The following is a 21,175-nucleotide window of genomic DNA, read 5'->3' as shown; positions in this document are numbered from 1 at the left end:
CGAAGTGTTCTCTTGACCCTCAGGATGTGGTCTTTCTATAGAACCGTGTCCCTTTAGGTAATGTAGTGATGGTGTTGAATCCAGACTGTTGAGCAAATCCTTTGAGGTCAATGGGGCTCCATGAGCACTTCCAGGAATCCCTCGCTCATCAAACAGAACTTGTACTGCTGAGATGATTGCTGTAGCTCTCACATCTTTCACATTTCAGATAAAAGGGGACTTTGAGTAATAGCATGCTACTATGAGATGTCATTTTCCATTCTGTAGAAGAATTAGAAGACTTTCTCCTGCCTGGGTGCAAGATATTATTGAATATAATTATTTCATTGGATTATATTTGATCAGTGATCTCACAGGGCAAAATCAGGTGAAATTTTCCCCTGACATGGGAGTGTCCCTTTAAGAAAGGTTTGTGTCTTACCACATGGCTTCAGTGATGTCATTTTGTGGGTGAAGCTGGGCAGTGGCTGTGAGCTGTTTTTTACTTTTGCTCTCAGATTTGACTGCTGTGGACTATAGACAGGAGAAAATAAGTGTTTTGTTCCTGTCTCTCTATTTTCATTTTAAATATCTGTTCCAGTAAAAGCCCCATTGATTGTAGCTGCCAGCTTTGGTAACTTAAAAGATAGATTATGTTTGTAACTGTTAGAAATTCTTGCTACTTTTTCAAAAACCCAATAAAAACATTTATAAAAAAAAAGAGTGTAAGGGCGTGGGGGAGGGGGGGGGGGGGGCGTGAGGGGGGCGGGGGGGGGGGGGGGGGGGGTGTTGGTTTTGGGTTTATTTTGTTTTGTAATGTGAGTGTTAAATGTAAAAATGTTAAAATTTGAATAAAAATATTTTAAAAAAGAAGAAATTCTTGCTATGTGTTTATATAAATGTTAACTAAGTTCTTAGACTAAAGCTTGTTTTGATTACCATGTGCAGGAAGACTGATGAATCACATCTGAAGGGAAAGCACTTGTGCTCACCCTAGCCAAATTCAACATAAAGGTTGTAGGTCAGGTTGACTTTATAATATACTTAGGAGTTTTTAAACTCTGACCCATAATACCTTGTCTATGCTAGTGTGATTACTTCCAGTATTGGAATAAGGTAGTGATTGTACTTTATGTGGAGGGTGAATCTTTGGTTTATCCTCTGGATCAATAGTGATGTGTATTGATGCACAATCAATGGACACGAAACGTAGGTGAAGTCCGAAACGAAAGGCTTCAATCAGCAAGAAGTGAGCCTGGCAGCAGACGTACAGAAATGGCCTGGCTGCTGGGGCACACTGGTTCTTATACCCCGCCTCGTATGCAGAGCTACCTTCCTCTTAGCCAATAGGAACACAGAGAACATGATACTTGGGCCAATGGGCAGCGAGCCCTCTGCACCAATGGCAGCTCACATTCCCAGGTACCGTAATACCCCTAGTCATACTACCGCATTCACCCCTTGTTGAGAAAGGAACCGGAGGGGAGGGGGGGGGGCGTGTACAGGGAATGTGGACATGGAGAGGGGGGGGGGGGGGGTGTGTTCCACGCGAGTGGGTAAGAGACTGGTAGTATGACTACTGATGTCGGATTGTTCCTCTTCAACGGTGGCTGCCCACTGGCCCGCAACTATGTACAGGGTCGGGTCAGAACACAGTAACTATATACAGGTATGACAGAAAACAAAAACGAGAGAACAAGCAAGAACAAGGGTCCATCAACAGTTCACAGAGACTCGATCAGCCGATCGGGGGCCTTGGACGTCCTGTGCGACCTGCGGAGCTTCGCTGGAGACTTTGGAGTTGTGGGCGTCCATGACTCCGGGAGCGATGATCTGGTCCTTGGGCTGCGTCGGAGCTGGCGAGAGCCGGGCCAGGGGAGGGTCATCCGGTCCTCGAGGCAGCGCATGTAAGGGTGTTGGCGGGCTAGGGAGGGGAGCGCCTTCCGGGAGCAGTTGCGGATGGGGGGTGGTTAGGGGGGCTGGCGCCGGGGGCGATAGCGGGGATCCGGCGGATGCCAGGTCCTGTGGGGAGACCGTGTCCAGTCGGCCGTCAGGATACTCCACATACGCATGCTGCAGGTTACGCGTGGGGCAGCTGGACCCTCTCGACCAATGGGTCCGACTTGTGCACCCGCACATGTTTCCGGAGCAGGATGGGCCCGGGGGTAGCCAGCCAGGTCGGGAGCAGGGTCCCTGAGGAAGACTTCCTGGGAAAAACAAGAAGGCGTTTGTGAGGCGTTTGATTAGTGGATGTGCAAACAAGTGACCGGATTGAGTGGAGGGTGTCTGGGAGGACCTCTTGCCAGTGGGAGATAGGGAGATTTCTGGACCGTAGGGCCAGCAGGACGGTCTTCCAGACCGTACCGTTCTCCCTCTCGACCTGTCCGTTACCCCGGGGGTTGTAACTGGTCATCCTGCTGGAGGCGATGCCCCTGCTGAGCAGAAATTGACGCAGTTCGTCACTCATAAAGGAGGGCCCCTATCGCTATGAATGTAAGCGGGGAATCCGAACAGGGAGAAAATGGTGTGTAGGGCTTTAATGATGGTGGGTGTGGTCATGTCGGGGCAGGGGATGGCGAACGGGAAGCTGGAGTACTCGTCAATCACGTTGAGGAAGTACATGTTGCGGTTGGTAGATGGGAGGGGACCTTTGAAGTCCATGCTGAGGCGTTCAAAGGGGCGGGAAGCCTTTATCAGATGCGCTTGTTCGGGGCGGTAGAAGTGCGGCTTGCACTCCGCGCAGATGTGGCATTCCCTAGTCACTGTCCTGACCTCCTCGATGGAGTAGGGTAGGTTGCGGGGCTTTATAAAGTGGAAAAAGCGGGTGACCCCCGGGTGGCAGAGGTCCGCGTGGAGGGTTTGAAGGCAGTCCACTTGGGCGTTGGCACAGGTGCAGCGGGACAGGGTGTCGGGAGGCTCGTTCAGCTTCCCAGGACGATACAAGATATCGTAATTGTAGGTTGACAGTTCGATCCTCCACCGCAAGATCTTGTCGTTCTTTATTTTGCCCCTCTGTGCATTGTCGAACATGAAGGCCACTAACCGTTGGTATGTGAAGAGGGTGAACCTCTTGCCGGCAAGATAGTGCCTCCAGTGTCGCACAGCTTGGATGAGGGGACGGGCCTTGTCGGCGTAATTGGGGACCCACTGGGCGTAATATGAAAAGAAACCAAGACAGCGCTTGAGGGCTTTGGGGGAGTGGGGGAGGGGGAGCTCCATCAGGGGGCGCATGCGTTCCGGGTCAGGGTCTATCACTCCGTTACGCACTACTTAGCTGAGGATGGCTAGACGGTCGGTGCTAAACACGCATTTGTTCTTGTTGTAGGTCAGGTTCAGGAGTTTTGCGGTTCGGAGGAATTTACGGAGATTGGTGTCGTGGTCCTGATGATCGTGGCCGCAGATGGTGACATTATCGAGATACGGGAAGGTTGCCCGTAAACCGTGTTGGTCGACCACTCGGTCCATCTCCCTTTGGAAGACCAAGACCCCGTTTGTGACACCGAAGGGAACCCTTAAAAATTGGTAGAGCCGCCCGTCCTCTTCGAACGCAGTGTACTTGCAATCACTCGCGCGGATGGGGAGCTGGTGGTAGGCGGACTTGAGGTCCACCGTGGAGAAGACCTTGTACTGCGCGATCCTGTTGACCAGGTCGGATATACGGGGGAGAGGGTGTGCGTCCAGCTGCGTAAACCTTTTGATGGTCTGGCTGCAGTCTATGACCATCCTATTCTTCTCCCCGGTCTTTACCACCAGAACTTGTGCTCGCCAGGGGCTGTTGCTAGCCTCGATGACCCTTTCCTTCAGAAGCCATTGGACTTCGGACCTGATGAAGGTCCGGTCCTGGGCACTATACCGTCGACTCCTGGTGGCGACAGGTTTGCAAACAAGGACAGGGGATCAACCTTGAGGGACGCGAGGCTGCAGACAGCGAGGGGGGGGGGGGGGCGCATAGGGCCGCCGAATTTAAATGTTAGGCTCTGGAGGTTACACTGGAAGTCTAACCCCAGGAGTGCTGCCGCGCAGAGGTGAGGGAGGACGAATAGCTTGTAGATTTTAAACTCTCTCCCCTGGACCGTGAAGTCCGCTATGCAGCACCCCGTGATCTACTGAGTGAGAGCCGGAGGCCAGGGCGATTTTTTGCTTAACCGGGTAGACAGGGAGAGCGCAGCGTCTTACTGTGGCGGGGTGGACGAAACTCTCTGTGCTCCCAGAGTCCAGCAGGCAGTTCGTCTCGAGGCCATTGAGTAAAATCTTCGTGGTCACTGTGGAGAGGGTACGGGGCTGAGACTGATCCAGCGTGACTGAAGCGAGTCGTGGCAGATAGTCGGAGTCTTCTTCAGGCAGGGAATAGTCACCCACGGGGTCCTCGGAGCCGATCCAAGGTGGCGGCTCCCGGGGGTCGCACATGGCGTCGGGGGTCGCACGTGGCTTTGGAGGATAGAGGCAGCGAGGTCCGCGGGCCGCACGGGGCCCCTGAAGAGAGCGAGGGGGGAGTCTCGCGGTCGCTGCTTGGGATCGCAGTGACCGCCTTTGCCTGGCAAATGGCCACAAAGTGGCCCTTCTTCCTGCAGCCCTTGCCGGTTGCGGAAGGGGCCGGGCAGCACTGACGGGGGTGCTTCGCCTGGCCGCAGAAATAGCAACGGGGCCCTGCGGGTTTTTTGGGGTGCCCTGCGGCGCAGGCCTGGGGGGGTATGAGTCCGTGGGAGAGAGAGAGGCCGAGTTCCACGCTGCCCAGGGGGCCGCTGCGTGGTCGGGGGCGTACGAGCGTGCGTTTTGGTTTGCGACGTCTAGGGAGGAGGTGAGGGCCCGTGCCTCCGTGAGGCTTAAAGTTTCTCTCTCCAACAGTCTTTGGCGGATCTGTGAGGACTGTATGCCTGCAACAAAGGTGCCTTGAATCAGGAGTTCGGTATGCTCAGCAGCAGACATCTGTGGGCAGCCGCAGTTCCTCCCGAGCACGAGGAGGGCACGGTAAAAATCGTCCAGTGACTCACCAGGTATCTGCTGCCTTGTGGCTAGTAAGTGCCAAGCGTAGACTTTGTTCACTGGCCGTATGAAATGTCCTTTGAGCAAGTCCATAGCCGTGTCGTAATCTGTCGTGTCCTCTATGAGCGTGTATACGGCGGTGCTGAAGCACGAGTGGAGGATGTGCATTTTCTGCTCCCTCGTTGGAACGTTTTCCGCCGTGCTAAGGTAGCTGTTGAAACAAGCCAGCCAGTGCTTAAATGCGGCTGTTGCATTCGCTGCATGAGGGCTGAGTCGAAGACACTCCGGCTTGATGCGGAGCTCCATCCTTTAAAATCTTGTTGATTAAATTGATGCACAATCAATGGACACGAAACGTAGGTGAAGTCCGAAACGAAAGGCTTTAATCAGCAAGAAGTGAGCCCACAGCAGACGTACAGAAATGGCCTGGCTGCTGGGGGACACTGGTTCTTATACCCCGCCTTGTATGTGGAGCTACCTTCCTCTTAGCCAATAGGAATACAGAGAACACGATACTTGGGCCAGTGGGCAGCGAGCCCTCTGCACCAATGGCAGCAAACACTCCCAGGTACCGTAATACCCCTAGTCATACTACCACAGGTGAATCATTGGTTTATCCTCTGGATCAATAGTGATGTGATGTTCAAAATCTTCAAAGCATCAAATTGTTTCATCAAAATACTCCAGGTACAAATGGACCCAGACCAGATCCTTATTTCTTCTGAACGGAGGGCACTTTTCAATGGGTGTACTGTAGGACCATAAGACGTAGGAGAAGATTTAGGCCATTTACCCATCGAGTCTGATCCGTCATTCAATCATGGCTGATACATTTCTCATCCCCATTTTCCAGCCTTCTCCACATAACCCCTGATGCCCTTATTAATCAAGAACCTATCTATCTCTTGTCTTAAAGACACTCAGTGATTTGGCCTGCGGCAAAGAATTCCACAGATTCACCACCCTCCAGCTGAAGAAATTGCTCCTCATCTCAGTTTTAAAGGATTGTCCCTTCAGTCTGAGGCTGTGGCCTCAGGTTGTAGTTCTTCCAACTAGTGGAAAGATCCTCTCCACGTCCACTTTATCTAGTCCTCTCAGTAGCCTGTAAGTTTCAATAAGATACCCCCTCATCCTTCTAAACTCCAATGAGTACAGATCCAGAGTCAACCTCCTCTGGACCCTCTCCAAGGTTAGCACATCCTTCCTTAGATATGGGGCCCAAAACTGCTCACAATACTCCAAATAGGGTCTGACCAGAACCATATACAGCCTCAGAAGTACATCCCTATTAGAACATAGAACATAGAACAGTACAGCACAGAACAGGCCCTTCAGCCCTCGATGTTGTGCCGAGCAATGATTACCCTACTCAAACCCACGTATCCACCCTATACCCATTACCCAACAACCCCCCCTTAACCTTACTCTTTAGGACACTAGGGGCAATTTAGCATGGCCAATCCACCTAACTCGCCCTCTTGACATGAATGTTATCATTGCATTTGCCTTCCTAACTGCCGACTGAACTTGCATGTTAACCATACTAACTTCAACCCTCAGTGCCACCTCCTTCATCTCATGGTTCAATGAAATCAACTGCTGCTCTTCACAACTGTCCAAGTCAAGGTCCACCTGTTTCAGTGACATAGAACATGCAGTAATCATATTTCCCTTTGTCCATCCCTCTGGTTTGGGTTGTTGTTTCTCTATATGACATCCGCCTGATGTTGCTCTGTTTCAGAGAATCTTTATTTGGGGCCCCATTTCTATCAAATTTTAAGGAAACGTTGGTGTTGATATTTCCTTATCTAATTCAGGATTTATCTTGTTTATAATGCCAGGGTCTTACTTATGGACACTGTTTTGTGGCTCCCAGCAGTGTGGAATGAACACAGTTTTAGAGACAAATATCAGAGCTGACATCAAGTCCATTTGAACCATTCCACCATGTGTGCAGAAGGATAAGTTGCTGTTTTGGTACACAGGCTATAGTGAGTGATGTGGCATTCTAGGTACTTATGTGTACATACTTATGAACATAACGTTGCACATGAACATACGGATTAGGAGCAGGAGTAGGCCACTTACACCCTCGAGCCTGCTCCGCCATTCATTAAGATCATGGTTGAAGTGATCAACTCCACATTCCTGCAACCCCCTTCCCCCCTCCTTTAGCTCAGTGAGCTGGACAGCTGGTTTGTGAAGCTGGACAAGGCCAGCAGCACAGGTTCCTACCCAAACAGGGGCCACCAGCTTACCCAAAGAGGGGCCGGAATGTGGCGACTCGGTGCTTTTCACAGAAACTTCATACTTGTGACAATGAAAGATTATTATTATTGTTCCAACATCATATTGGAATACTGTACACTAATATAAATGTCAGTCAAGCAGCTTTTTCTCTACAATTTTATTATTACAAGCAAACTGTTGAAATAAAATGATTTTTGTATGCAATACCCTATTGCTGGAGTCTCCCGGACAGTGTGGGAGGGTTGGTAACCCCTCCCTTCCCCCCCGCCGGCAGGGGCGCTGCAGAGGCCCCGCCCACTGCGATCCGGGTCCGCGGGGCGTCGGGGCGCATGCGCAGTACCCGCAGTTCATTGTGCCCATGGCCGCCGAGATGAGCTCAGAGGTTTCTGAACCGGTGACTCTGACAGCACCGAGCAACCCGGTGACACCCGGTCCCGGGCAGGTGAGGGTGATAGGAGCGGTGCCTGCCCGCGGAGGGAAGCGGCGCTCCGGGTAAGAGTTTTACAATCACTCGAGACTTCTCCCCCAACTCCATTTAAACCCCGGGACCGGCGAGAGCGGTAGCCATTGAGGAGGAGGGGCCAGAGTAACCGGGGGAGGAGGGGCCAGAGTAACCGGGGGAGGAGGGGCCAGAGTAACCGGGGGGAGGGGCCAGAGTAACCGGGGGGGAGGGGCCAGAGTAACCGGGGGGGAGGGGCCAGAGTAACCGGGGGGGAGGGGCCAGAGTAACCGGGGGGAGGGGCCAGAGTAACCGGGGGGGAGGGGCCAGAGTAACCGGGGGGAGGGGCCAGAGTAACCCGGGGGGAGGGGCCAGAGTAACCCGGGGGGAGGGGCCAGAGTAACCCGGGGGGAGGGGCCAGAGTAACCCGGTGGGAGGGGCCAGAGTAACGGGGGGAGGGGTCAGAGTAAGGGGGGGGGGAGGGAGGGGTCAGAGTAAGGGGGGGAGGGAGGGGGCCAGAGTAACGGGGGAGGGGCCAGAGTAACGGGGAGGGGCCAGAGCAACGGGGGGAGGGGCCAGAGCAACGGGGGGAGGGGTCAGAGCAACGGGGGGAGGGGCCAGAGCAACGGGGGGAGGGGCCAGTGCAACGGGGGGGGGCCAGTGCAACGGGGGGAGGGGTCATAGCAACGGGGGGGAGGGGTCAGAGCAACGGGGGGAGGGGTCAGAGCAACGGGGGGAGGGGCCAGAGCAACGGGGGGAGGGACCAGAGTAACCGGGGGGGAGGGGCCAGAGTAACCCGGGGGGAGGGGCCAGAGTAACCCGGGGGGAGGGGCCAGAGTAACCCGGGGGGAGGGGCCAGAGTAACCCGGGGGGAGGGGCCAGAGTAACCCGGTGGGAGGGGCCAGAGTAACGGGGGGAGGGGTCAGAGTAAGGGGGGGGGAGGGAGGGGTCAGAGTAAGGGGGGGGAGGGAGGGGGCCAGAGTAACGGGGGAGGGGCCAGAGTAACGGGGGAGGGGCCAGAGCAACGGGGGGAGGGGCCAGAGCAACGGGGGGAGGGGCCAGAGCAACGGGGGGAGGGGCCAGAGCAACGGGGGGAGGGGCCAGAGCAACGGGGGGAGGGGCCAGAGCAACGGGGGGAGGGGCCAGTGCAACGGGGGGGGGGGGGGTGGGGGGGGCCAGTGCAACGGGGGGGAGGGGTCATAGCAACGGGGGGGAGGGGTCAGAGCAACGGGGGGAGGGGCCAGAGCAACGGGGGGGAGGGGCCAGAGCAACGGGGGAGGGGCCAGATTAACGGGGGAGGGGCCAGATTGACTGGGGGAGGGGCCAGATTGACCAGGGGGAGGGGCCAGATTGACCAGGGGGAGGGGCCAGATTAAGGGGGGAGGCCGGCCAGATTAACTGGGGGGAGGGGCCAGATTAATGGGGGGGTGAGGGGCCAGATTAACGGGGGGAGGGGCCAGATTAACGGGGGGGGGGGGGGGGAGGGCCAGTGTCACAGGCTGGGAGGGCCAGTGTCACGGGGGGAGGGGCCAGAGTCACGGGGTGAGGGGTCAGATCACAGGGGAGGGGCCAGAGTAACCGGGGGGAGGGGCCAGATTAATAGGGGGGGGGGGGCAGATTAACAGGGGGGGGGCAGATTAACGGCGGGGGGTGGAGAGAAGGGGCCAGAGTAACCAGGGGGGAGGGGCCAGAGTCACGGGGGGAGGGGCAGAGTCACGGGGGAGGGGCAGAGTCACGGGGGAGGGGCAGAGTCACGGGGGATGGGCAGAGTCACGGGGGGGGGCAGATTGGCAGGGGGGAGGGGCCAGATTAACTGAGGGGGGGAAGGGGCCAGAGTAATCTGGGGGGGAGGGGCCAGAGTAATGGGGAGGGAGGAGGGGCCAGAGTAACTGGGGGAGGAGGGGCCCGAGTAATTATGGGAGGGGCCAGGTTAACAGAGGGGCGGGTCTAGGGTAACAGAAGGGAGGGGTTAGGGTAATAGAAGGGATGGGCTAGGGTAACGGGATGGGCTAGGGTAACTGGGAGAGGGGCTAGGGTAACTGGGGGGAGGAGCTTGGGTAACTGGGGGGAGGGGCTAGGGTAAATGGGAGGGGGCTAGGGTAACTGGGGGAGGGGCTAGGTTAACTGGGGAGGGGCTGGGGTACAAAGAACAAAGAAAAGTACAGCACAGGAACAGGCCCTTTGGCCCCCAAGCCCATGCCGCCCGACTAAACTACAATCTTCTACACTTCCTGGGTCCATATCCCTCTATTACCATCCTATTCATGTATTTGTAAAGATGCCCCTTAAATGTCACTATCGTCCCTGCTTCCACCACCTCCTCTGGCAGCGAGTTCCAGGCACCCACTACCGTCTGTGTAAAAAAACTTGCCTGGTACATCTACTCTAAACCTTGCCCCTTGCACCTTAAACCTCTGCCCCCAAGTAATTGACCCCACTGCCATGGGGAAAAGCCTCTGACTATCGACTCTGTCTATGCCCCTCATAATTTTGTAGACCTATATCAGGTCGCCCCTCAACGTCCGTCGTTCCAGTGAGAACAAACGGAGTTTATTCAACCGCTCCTCATAGCTAATGCCCTCCATACCAGGCAACATCCTGGTAAATCTCTTCTGCACCCTTTCTAAAGCCGCCATGTCCTTGTGGTAGTGTGGCGACCAGAATTGAACACTATACTCCCAAGTGTGGCCTAACTAAGACTCTATACAGCTGCAGCATGACTTGCCAATTCTTATACTCATTGCCTTGGCCAATGAGGGCAAGCATGCTGTATGCCTTCTTGACTACCTTCGCCACCTGTGTTGCCCCTTTCAGTGACCTGTGGATCTGTACACCTCGATCTCTCTGACTTTCAATACTCTCAAGGGTTCTACTGGGGGAGGGGCTAGGGTAATGTGGGGGGTGGGATATGGTAACCGGGGGGAGGGGCTAATGTAACGGGGTGGACTAGGGTAACTGTGGAAAGGGCTAGGATAACTGGGGGAGGGGCTAAGCTAATAGCAAGAGGGGCCGGTAATCAGAGGGGAAGGGCTGGTAACCTGCGGGGAGGGGCCCAGAGGAAGTGGTGGGAGGGGCCCAGAGGAAGTGGTGGGAGGGGCCCAGAGGAAGTGGTGGGAGGGGCCCAGAGGAAGTGGTGGGAGGGGCCCAGAGGAAGTGGTGGGAGGGGCCAGAGAAGTGGGGGAGGGGTCAGAGAAGTGGGGGAGGGGTCAGAGAAAGGGTGGGAAGGGCAGGGCATCCTGACAGGAAGGTGCAGGGCATCCTGACAGGAAGGTGCAGGGCATCCTGACAGGAAGGTGCAGGGCATCCTGACAGGAAGGTGCAGGGCATCCTGAGGTCAGGGGCAGGGCATCCTGAGGGAAGGTGCAGGGCAACGAGGGTTGGGGGTCACAGCAACAGGAGGGCAGGGCCAGCCAGGGCAATGATGGGGTTGGAGAATAGGCTACGTTTCTGGTGGGATAGGGAAGGCATGATGCAGTGATAACCCAGACAAGGGGCCATGGTGACCAGGGTGAAGGACTGTGGGGGAATGGTACCTGACTATTGGAGCCCAGGTAAAGGAGGCTGGCCCTGGCAATGGGACTGCCCTGGGGAAAAGGCCAGGATATCAGCAGGAAGAGCCACACTAACCAGTTTGTGTGGCCGGATAACCAATGGGAAGGGCCCAAGTCTTGCTTTTATTCTTGAAATCAAAACTTTTTCTGACTTTCAGGTGTGCTCAGTCTGCTCCACTTCACATAATTTTGATGTTCCATAATTTATCTTGAAGAGTCCTTTCTGACTCTGCCAACTTTGTGCTGTTCCATTAATTGGGAAAAACATAGCCACAATTTGCTCTCTACTTTGTACAAGGAAACTGCATTTCATACATCTCAAATCCACTAGCTTTTAATGTTTCAAACTTCAAGGTGCCTGGACCCAGAGATTAACAGTTATCTTAAATGTGATACTGCTATGTGGAGCAGGGTTGAATAGCCTACTCCTACTCAGTCCCATGTTCCTTTATTTTTGACAGACAACAGTTAATTACACTTATTTTCAAAATTCTATCAAAATCCTGAGGGATACCATTGAACAGAAACTGAACTGGACTAGCCATTTAAATACTGTGGCTACAAGAGTGATTCAGAGGCTGGGAATACAGCGGCACGTAACTCATAGAATCATAGAATTTACAGTGCCGAAGGAGGCCATTCGGCCCATCGAGTCTGTAGCGGCCCCTGAAAGAGCACCCTACCTAAGCCCATACCTCCACCCTGTCCCCGGAGCCCAGTAACCCCAACTAACCTTTGGACACTACGGGGCAATTTAGGATGGTCTATCCACCTAACCCGCACATCTTTGAATTCATCTCCTGACTCCCCAAACCCTGTCACTATTTACAAGGCACAAGTCAGGAATGTGATGGAATACTCTTCAGTTGTCTGGATGAGTGCAGCTCCAGAAGCACAATCCATCCAGGGCAAAGCAGTCCACTTGATTGGCACCCCTTCCACAAGCATTCACTCCCTCCACTACTGATGTAGAGTAGCAGCCGTGGGTACCAGCTACAAGATGCACTGCAGGAACTTATCAAGACTCCTTAGGCAGCACCTTGGAAACCCACGACCACTACCATCTAAAAGGACTAGGGTAGCAAATACATGGGACACCACCACCTAGAAGTTCCAAGCCACTCACCATCTTGACTTGGAAATATATTGCCCTTTCTTCACTGTCACTGGGTCAAAATCCTGAAACTCCCTCCCTAACTGCACTTTGGGCGTTTTTACGCCACGGGGACTGCAGTGGTTCAAGAAGGCAGCTCAAAAACACCATCTTGAGGGAAATTAGGGGTGGGTGATAAATGCTGCTCCAGCCAGTGACGCTCACATCCCATGAATGAATTAAAGAAATCAAGAATTTTAAAATATTGCAAGGTAATAAAGTACATGATAATGATTTGTGATCTGTCCCATTGGTACTTTTGGCAGCTCTGTTCCAGCACATAAAGGAAATCTTGGAATCAAACAGTATCTCTGGCACTGTCGCAGACAATGATAGAAAAGAGTTGTCACTTGGTAATAACATTCTCTCAAACTGAACCTCTTGGATTGGAAATTGTTTTCAAGCAAGCTCATGTGTATTTTGGTTATCCAGGGCATTGATGAAACCATATCTCAAGTATTGTGTGCAGTTTTGGTCTCCTTATTTAAGGAAGGATTTAAATACATTGGAGGCAGTTCAGAGGAGGTTTATTAGATTGATGCTTGGAATGAATTGGCTGTCTTATGAGGACATGTTGGACAGGCTGGGCTTGTTTCCACTGGAGTTTAGAAGAATCAGGAGTGACCTGATTGATGTATACAAGACCTGAATGATCTTGGCAAGGTATACAATGAAAGGATGTTTCCTCTCGTGGGTGAGTCCAGAACTGGGGACACTTTTAAAATTAGGAATCGCACTTTTAGGACAGAGATGAGGGGAATTTTCTTCTCTGAAGGGTGTCCGACTTTGGAACATTCTGCCTCAGAAGGTGGTGGAAGCGGTGTCACTGAATATTTTAAGGCAGAGACAGACGGACAGACGCTCCCACTGCATATGTTCGTTCGTGTGTCCCGCAAGGGGCCATACTTTCTGAGTGGACGGTGCTTAGTTAGTCTGCTTGATTGCAGTGGATGTACCATTTATGTTGGACTTGATATTTATATTTTTCCCCAGTGCTCTTGAGTTGCAGTGATGTATTCACATTATGACATGTCATCAGCATGAGGGCTGGGATAATTGGGTTACTTACAACAAAGTCAGCTTTTTGCACAAGTTTTTTTGTTCAGCGTTCTTTTTCATTCTCAGCATGTGAGTGACAAAGCCAACATTTATTGTTCATTCCTAATTGTCCTTGAGAAGGTGAGCTGCCTTCTTGACCAGCTATAATCCATTGATACATTCAGTGCTGTGAGGGAGGGAGTTCCAAGATCTTAACGCAGCAATATGTCAAGTCAGGCTGCTGTATGACTTGGAGGGGAACCTGCAAGGTGGTGTTCTCATGATACTGCCACTTTTGTTCTCGGTGGTAGAGGTTGTGGGTTTGGGAGAGGGTGGCGAAAAAACCTTTGCGATTTGCTGCTGTCCAACTTGTAGTTGGTACACACTGCTTCCCCTGTGCAGGGAGTGAATGCTCACTGGTGTAGATGGGATAAGAACATAAGAACTAGGAGCAAGAGTAGGCCATCTGGCCCTTCGAGCCTGCTGTGCCATTCAGTAAGATCATGGCTGATCTTTTGTGGATTCAGCTCCATTTTCCCGCCCGAACACCATAACCCTTTATTCCTTTATTCTTCAAAAAACTATTTTTCTTCATCTTGAAAACATTTAATGAAGGAGCTTCACTGGGTATGGAATTCCATAGATTCACAACCCTTTGGTTGGGGAAGTTCCTCCTAAACTCAGTCCTAAATCTACTTCCCCTTATTTTGAGGCTGTGCCCCCTCGTTCTGCTTTCACTCGCCTGTGGAAACAACCTGCCCGCATCTATCCTATCTATTCCCTTCATAATTTTATATGTTTCTATAAGATCCCTCCGCGTCCTTCTAAATTTCAATGAGTACAGTCCCAGTCTACTCAACCTCTCCTCGTAATCCAACCCCTTCAGCTCTGGGATTAACCTAGTGAATCTCCTCTGCGCACCCTCCAGTGCCAGTACGTCCTTTCTCAAGTAAGGAGACCAAAACTGAACACAATACTCCAGGTGTGGCCTCACTAAAACCTTATCCAGTTGCAGCATAACCTCCCTAGTCTTAAACTCCACCCCTCTCGCAATAAAGGACAAAACTCCATTCACCTTCTTAATCACCTGTTGCGCCTGTAAACCAACTTTTTGCGATGCTGATCAAATAGGTTGCTGTGTCCTGGATGGCGTTGTTCTTTTTGTGTGTTATTAGAGCTGCACTCATCCAGCCGAATGGAGAGTTTTCTATCGCATTTGTGCTTTGCAGATGGTGGACAGTCTTCCAGGAGTCGGGGCATGATTACTCACCACAGAATTCCAACCTCTGATCTATTCTTGGAGCCAACATATTTATATTACTGGCCCAGTTAGGTTTCTGGACAGTGGTGACCCATAGGATGTTGACGGGAGGGGTTGAGCAATGGTAATACCGATGCATGCCAAGGACAGATGGTTAGACTCTCTTGATGGTCTTTACCTGGCATTTAGGTGACATGAATGTTACTTGCCACTTATCAGCTTGAATGCTGTCCAGGGCTTGTTGCATTGGTGACACAGCTGAAGGTGGTAGAACCTTAGGCACTGCTCTTGGGAACTCCTGGAGCATTTTCTTGGGAGTTAGATAATTGGTTTGTAACAACCAGAACAATTTTCTTTTGTGATAGGTATGACTCCAACCAGGGGAGCGTTTTCCTCCAATTCCCATTGACTTGGATTTTACTAAGGCTGCTTGATGCCATTGTTGATCAAATGCTAACTTGAAGCCACTCTAACCTCAGCTCCTGAATTCAAGGCTGTAATGAGGCCTGGAGCCAAGTTGCCCCGATGGAACCCAAGCTGAACATTGGTGAGCAGGTTTGCAGAGTACAAAAGCCAGAAAATTATGCAGTACCTTTGTCAAATACTAACTGCCTCGAGTACTCTGTCCAATTCTGGACACTGCACTTTAGGAAGAATGTGAAGGCTTTACAGAGGATACAGGAAAGATAGACAATGGTGGTTCCAAGATTGAGGAACTTCACTTACCAGAATAGATTGGAAAAGCTGGCTTTGTTCACCTTAGAGAAGAGAATGTTGAGAGGAGATTTGACAGGTGTTCAAATCCTGAGGGATCTGGACAAAGTCAATATTTTAAAACAATTTAAAGTACCCAATCCTTTTTTCCCATTAAGAGGAAATTTAGTGTGGCCAATCCATCTACCGTGTGGGGATGAGATCCATGCAGACACGGGAGAATGTGAAAACTCCACATGGACAGCGTCCCGGGGCCGGGATCAAACCCGGGTCCTCGGTGCTGTGAGGCAACAATGCTAACCACTGCGCCACCGTGCCGCCCATGGACAAAGTAGATGTTAAGGAACTGTTCTCATTGGTAGAAGGGCCAGCACCAGAGGACACATTCAAAATAATGATTGGCGAAAGAACCAATGGTGACGTGAGGCAATCCTTTGCAACGCAGCGGTGTCTAGGGTCTCGAATGCATTACTGAGAGTGTGGTGGAGGCAGATTCAACATGGCCTTCAAAAAGGAATTGGATAAGCACTCAAAGAGAAAAGCACTGCAGGGTTAGGGGGAAATGGCAGGGGAATGGGACGAGCTGATTTGCTCTTGCAAAGAACTGATGTTGACATGACAAGCCGCGAGGCACCTTTCTGTGCTGTAACCATGCTATGATCCTACAAATAAACCATGCTTTTCTGCGTGTAAATTGTTTTGTAAAAGATAAGCAGGTGAATTTTAAAGACATTTTAAAATAAAACTGAAAGATGTTACGTAAATTTAGGACAATCCAGAGTAATTTTCAGTCCTAACTGTCAAAAGTGAATGTTTGTTCGTCGTGCCTTTGGTTTTCACTATAATGCTGCAGCTGGAATGGATCTTGCAGTTCTCCCTGCACTGTTGTTGTGGAACGAGGCCTGAATTTTGAAAGGATAGCAATGTGCTCATGCATTGATTAGGGTGTGCGGCAAGAATCAGATTGCTTGCTTCTACAAAGCAAAAATCAATTAAACAAGAGACAATCTGAACTAGATGCAAACAAATGTGCTTAGTATTCATTGAGAGTTCCAGCTGTAGGTATACTAAACATACATCATATATATTTTCATTCCTTATCCAGAACCAAACTTGGTAAGTCACAAGCCAGATCTGTTGCTTGTAAATATGGTACGCTCTTCCAATCACTGCCTAGTCTAGACATAGATTATACAAATTTAAAAATATGTTTTAAAAAAGCGTTGTAGTTTGTTTTGATTTACAGTCTAGCGTCTCATCAAATTACGCTTTAGAACCTTACTCTTTGAGTCTTTGCAAATATTGTAATGGAATTCTGGCCTTTGTACCTTGAGAATAGACTGCACTGGGTAGGAGTCACACTTCAGCTATGTATAGAACATAGAACTGTACAGCACAGTACAGACCCTTCGGCCCACGATGTTGTGCCAAACTAGTCTGAAACTAAGATCAAATCAACCTACTCCCAATCATTCTAGTGCACTCCATATGCCTATCCAATAACGCTTGAAAGTTCCTAAAGTGTCGACTCCACTACCATAGCTGGGAGTGCGTTCCACGAGTTTGTTTTTAAATAATGGGATTACATCTACCACCCTCCAATCTGCTGTAACTATTCCAGAGTCTACAGAATTTTGGAAGATGACAACCAATAGATTTCCAAGATCACCTCCTTCAGTACCCTGGGATATTGATTATTAGGCCCTGGGGATTTATAGGCTGTCAGCCCAGTTAATTTCTCCAGTACTTTTTTTTTAGTAATACTATTTTCTCTTTCCCAATAAACCCTTGGTTCCTAGCATTTCTGGGAAGTTATTTCTTCTTTCCTCCTTGAAGACAGAATTAAATTAGTTGTTTAATTGCTCTACTTGCAAGTTTACTCTCGTACTCTACCCTTCCCCTCGTAATCAATCTCTTGGAGCTTATTTGCTGAATTCTAAACTGCTCCCGATCCTCAGATTGTTTATTTTTCCAGCAACCTTATTAGAACTCTTTGGATCTAATACTATCCTTAATTTCTTTTGTTAGCCATGGTTGGGCCACTTTTCCTGTTGTGTCTTTGCGCTAGAAAGGAATGTATAACTGTTGCAATGCACACATTTGTTTCTTAAATATTATCCATTGCCGATCCATCTTCATGCCTTTTAATGAAGTTCCCCAATCTATCTTAGCCAACGCACGTCTCATACCTTCGTAGTTTCCTTTGTTTAGATTTAGGACCCTAGTTTTGGATTGGACGACTTCACTTTCCATCCTAATGAAAAATTCTATCATGTTATGGTCACTGGTCCCTGAAGCATCCCACACTACAAAACTATTAAATAGCCCCTTCTCATTTTATAATACCAAATCGAGGGTAACATGTTCCTAATTGGTTCCTCGATTTATCTGTCTAAGTAACCATGCCATATGTACTCCAAGAATTCAGCTGCCACAGTATATTATTGCTAATTTGGTTTGCCCAATCTATATGTAGATTAAAGTTACCCTTGTTACATGCATCTCTAATTTCCTGTTCTATTCCAAACCCTACCTTATCGCAAATGTTTGGAGGCCTATGGGCACCTCCCAGTAATGTTTTCCACCTTTGTTATTGCTTCTTAGCTCCATCCATACTGATTCTACATCTAGATTTTCTGAGCCAATATTCTTTCTGATGATTGTACTGACTTCATCCTTAACTAACAATGCCATTCCCTTCATTTTTGCCTGCCCTTCCTAAATATCAAAAACCCTTGGATATTCAGTTCCCAGCCTTGGTCACTCTGCAGTTATGTGTCTGTAATTGCAATCATATCGTACCCGTTTACATCTATTTGTGCTGATAATTGGTCTACCTTCCTGTGAATGCTCCATGCATTTAGATACAGTGACTTTAGACTTGTTTTTTACACAAAGATCTTTGTACATTGACCTGAATTGCTGCAAGCACTTTGTTTCCTCTCCATTCCACTTTTGCTTTCTACTTTTCCGTTTTTCATTTCTATCTTTGTTTCTCTCTTTTATGTCTCCTTGCTCGGGTTCCAATCCCCCTGCAATTCCAGGTTAAACCTTCTTCCACAGTACTAGTGATCACCCATGTGAGGATATTGGTCCCGGTCTTGCTGGGGTGCAACCCATCCAGCTTGTACAGGTCCCATCTTCCCAGAACTGGTCTCAATGCCTTCAGGAATCTAAATCCCTCCTACTTAAACCCATCTCTCCAGTTATGCATTCTTCTTGTCTGTTCTTCTATTGCTGATCTTGCTAGATCGTGGCACTGGGAGTAATTCTAAGAGCACTTCCTTTGAGGTCCTGCTTTTAAATTTATTTCCTAGCTCCTTATATTCTGCTTCCAGGACCTCATCCCTCTTGTCTATGTCATTTGATATTGATGTAAAACTGCTCAGATTTAGTCCTCACGATTAATTGGTAATAATTACAAAAGCGGAGTCTCAGCAGCTGATAGACGTTTGATGAGACATCTTGTACATCGTCTGCTAAGGCCCTGAGGAGCAGCATGCAGTAGATCAAGGTCTGGATAGTGGTAATGTGAGTGATCGTGAGATTCCTGACAGAAGCATCACAGCCACAGGCCAGTTGACCAGCATGGGTGCTTAGGTGTCATATATTTCTGTGGGGGGATGAATGAATGGAGGGATGAAACAATTGCGGTGTATGCAGGAAAGCTACTGGCAAGTTTAAATATTAGTTGAATGTTCAGGATGATGGACAATGGGGTGAAAGACTGGAAAATAAGAAAATGCAGTGCAAGTACTGAGGGTGAGTCCATAAGTGATTGTTGTGTCAGAAAGTGATGGTGTACGAGTGAAGAATAGTGCAAGAGGGAGATCCCACAGCAGCGTTTGTGACAGACATAAAAGGAGACGAGAAAGTTGTAGTTTGAATAGAACAGGCAATGAAATAAAGGCCACACATTGAGTTGGTAACAGACATAGACACAGAAGTCCTCATGATTTTGAAGTATTCAGGTGGTGGGTATTTACCCCCCACCAGACTGTTTGTCTTTTTGAAGTGGAACAGTAATCTAGGATTCTTACCCGCCAAAATAAAATAATATATCAGTTTGTTTAGGGTTAGGGTTTAATAAAAAAGGATTTGGGGAGAAAAATGAGAAGACACTGAAAAATAAATAAAAACCTTGGAACCACGTTCATTTTAATAGTTTGCACCCTGCCCTCAAGGATAGAGAGAGGTTGTTCCACTTTTGCAGATCTACTTGGATACTATTAACCATTCTGATGTAATTTAACTTATGAAGTGAGGCCCAGTTGTGGGCCATCCGGACCCCCGATAGCAAAAGCTTGTTTTAGCAATGTGAAAAGGTAGCATCCCCAGTTGGGCTTGTCTACCCGGAGTGTTAACTGGGAAACGTTCGCACTTGCCTAAGTTCAATTTATACCCAGAGAGGGAGCCCAAGGTGTTAAGCAACTTTATTATGCCTTCAATGGAGGGGGCTAGATCTGTAATATAAAGGAGTAGATCGTCCGTGTAAAGAAACATCTGATGCTACACCCCACCCCAACTAATACCCCTCCACTTACTTACTGGAAGACCTCAATGGTATAGAGAGCAGCTCTATTGCCAGAGCGAATAGGAGTGGGGAAAGTGGGCAGCCCAGCCTAGTGCCCCTATTCAAAGGAAAATAATCAGATTTCAAAGCGTTCGTACGATCACTGGCAGTAGGGGACTTATATAACAGATCCAGGAAACAAATTTATGGCCAAATCCAAACCTCCTAAGAGTCTTGAATAAATACTATTAAATACCTTTTCAGCATCCAGAGATACTGTCGCCTCAGGTTTGGGCACTGGGGAGGGGGAAAGAGAAACACTTAGCAGGCGACCTATATTGGCTGAGAACTGTCAAAACAGGCCGAAGCCTGTTTGATCCTCTGAGATTATACTTGGGAGGCAAGGCTCCAACCGAAGTGCCAGCACCTTAGCGAGTAGCTTGACGTCTGTGCTCAGAAACGAGACAGGGCGCTACGTGCCACACTCTCTGTCGGGTCTTTGCCCCTTTTGAGAAGCAGATAAATAAATAGAGGCTTTGGTGAGGGGCAGAGGCAACAACCCCTGGGATAGGGAATCATTGAACTTACCCAATAATAAAGGTACAAACTGCTCCGAGAACCTCTATCGGAAAGCCATCCGGACCAGGGTCCTTGGCAGACTGCATCAACCCAATATCTTTTTTAATTTCGTCAGGGCACAAGGGGGAGTCCAACTCACTGCTCCTTTCCCCTTCAACCATTGGGATGGATGGACTGTCCAGAAAATCGGACATGACAGATTTACCTGCAGGAGGCTCTGACCTGCAAAGATTGTGGTAAAAAGATTTTAAAACCGCATTAATCTGAGGAGGATAATTGGGTATCCCGAATTGGATATCTGTGATCTCCTGGGAGGCCATCTGCCATTTGAGATGGTGAGCCAGAAGGCCTCTGGCTTTCTCCCCACACTCATAAAGAGTGCCCCTGGAGCGTTTTAGCTGACCTATCACCCTGTTAGTAGAACTGGGTCTGTAATTGTTTCCCAGTTACCAATAGCACCGGAGTAGTATCAAGCAAGTACTGGTGATTCACCGCTCAAATGGAATGTACCAGCCTCTGCTGCTTCAACCTCGTTGTCTTCAATATATCCACCCAATAAGAGATAATTTCCCCCCAGTGGTCAGCCTTCAGAGCCTCCTACAAAGTGGAAGGTGAGATTGAATTGGATTTGTTAGATTTTATATAGTCGTCTATGGAAGTGGACACATGCTCACAAAATATTTTATCCGCTAACAGTGTAGTGTCTAATCTTCAG

At 49.7% G+C, this 21,175-nt stretch overlaps 1 protein-coding gene across 3 annotated transcripts in view; it reads left to right on the top strand.

Moving 5' to 3' along the window:
- The first annotated feature begins 7,535 nt into the window (after window positions 1-7,535).
- arnt2 (aryl-hydrocarbon receptor nuclear translocator 2) overlaps window positions 7,536-21,175 on the top strand; it is a 379,980-nt gene continuing 366,340 nt past the window's right edge. For all 3 annotated transcript variants that reach the window (XM_038814349.1, XM_038814347.1, XM_038814350.1), the window contains exon 1: window positions 7,536-7,704. In XM_038814349.1, the coding sequence (XP_038670277.1) occupies window positions 7,571-7,704 (134 nt within the window). In that variant the 5' untranslated portion in view covers window positions 7,536-7,570. The remainder of the gene's footprint in view (window positions 7,705-21,175) is intronic.

This window comes from Scyliorhinus canicula, chromosome 12 (genome assembly GCF_902713615.1).
Source record: "Scyliorhinus canicula chromosome 12, sScyCan1.1, whole genome shotgun sequence".
In the NCBI taxonomy this organism is placed as follows: Eukaryota; Metazoa; Chordata; class Chondrichthyes; order Carcharhiniformes; family Scyliorhinidae; genus Scyliorhinus; species Scyliorhinus canicula.
The sequence above is the reverse complement of the archived record's forward strand: the minus strand, read 5'-3'. Positions and strand labels throughout refer to the sequence as shown.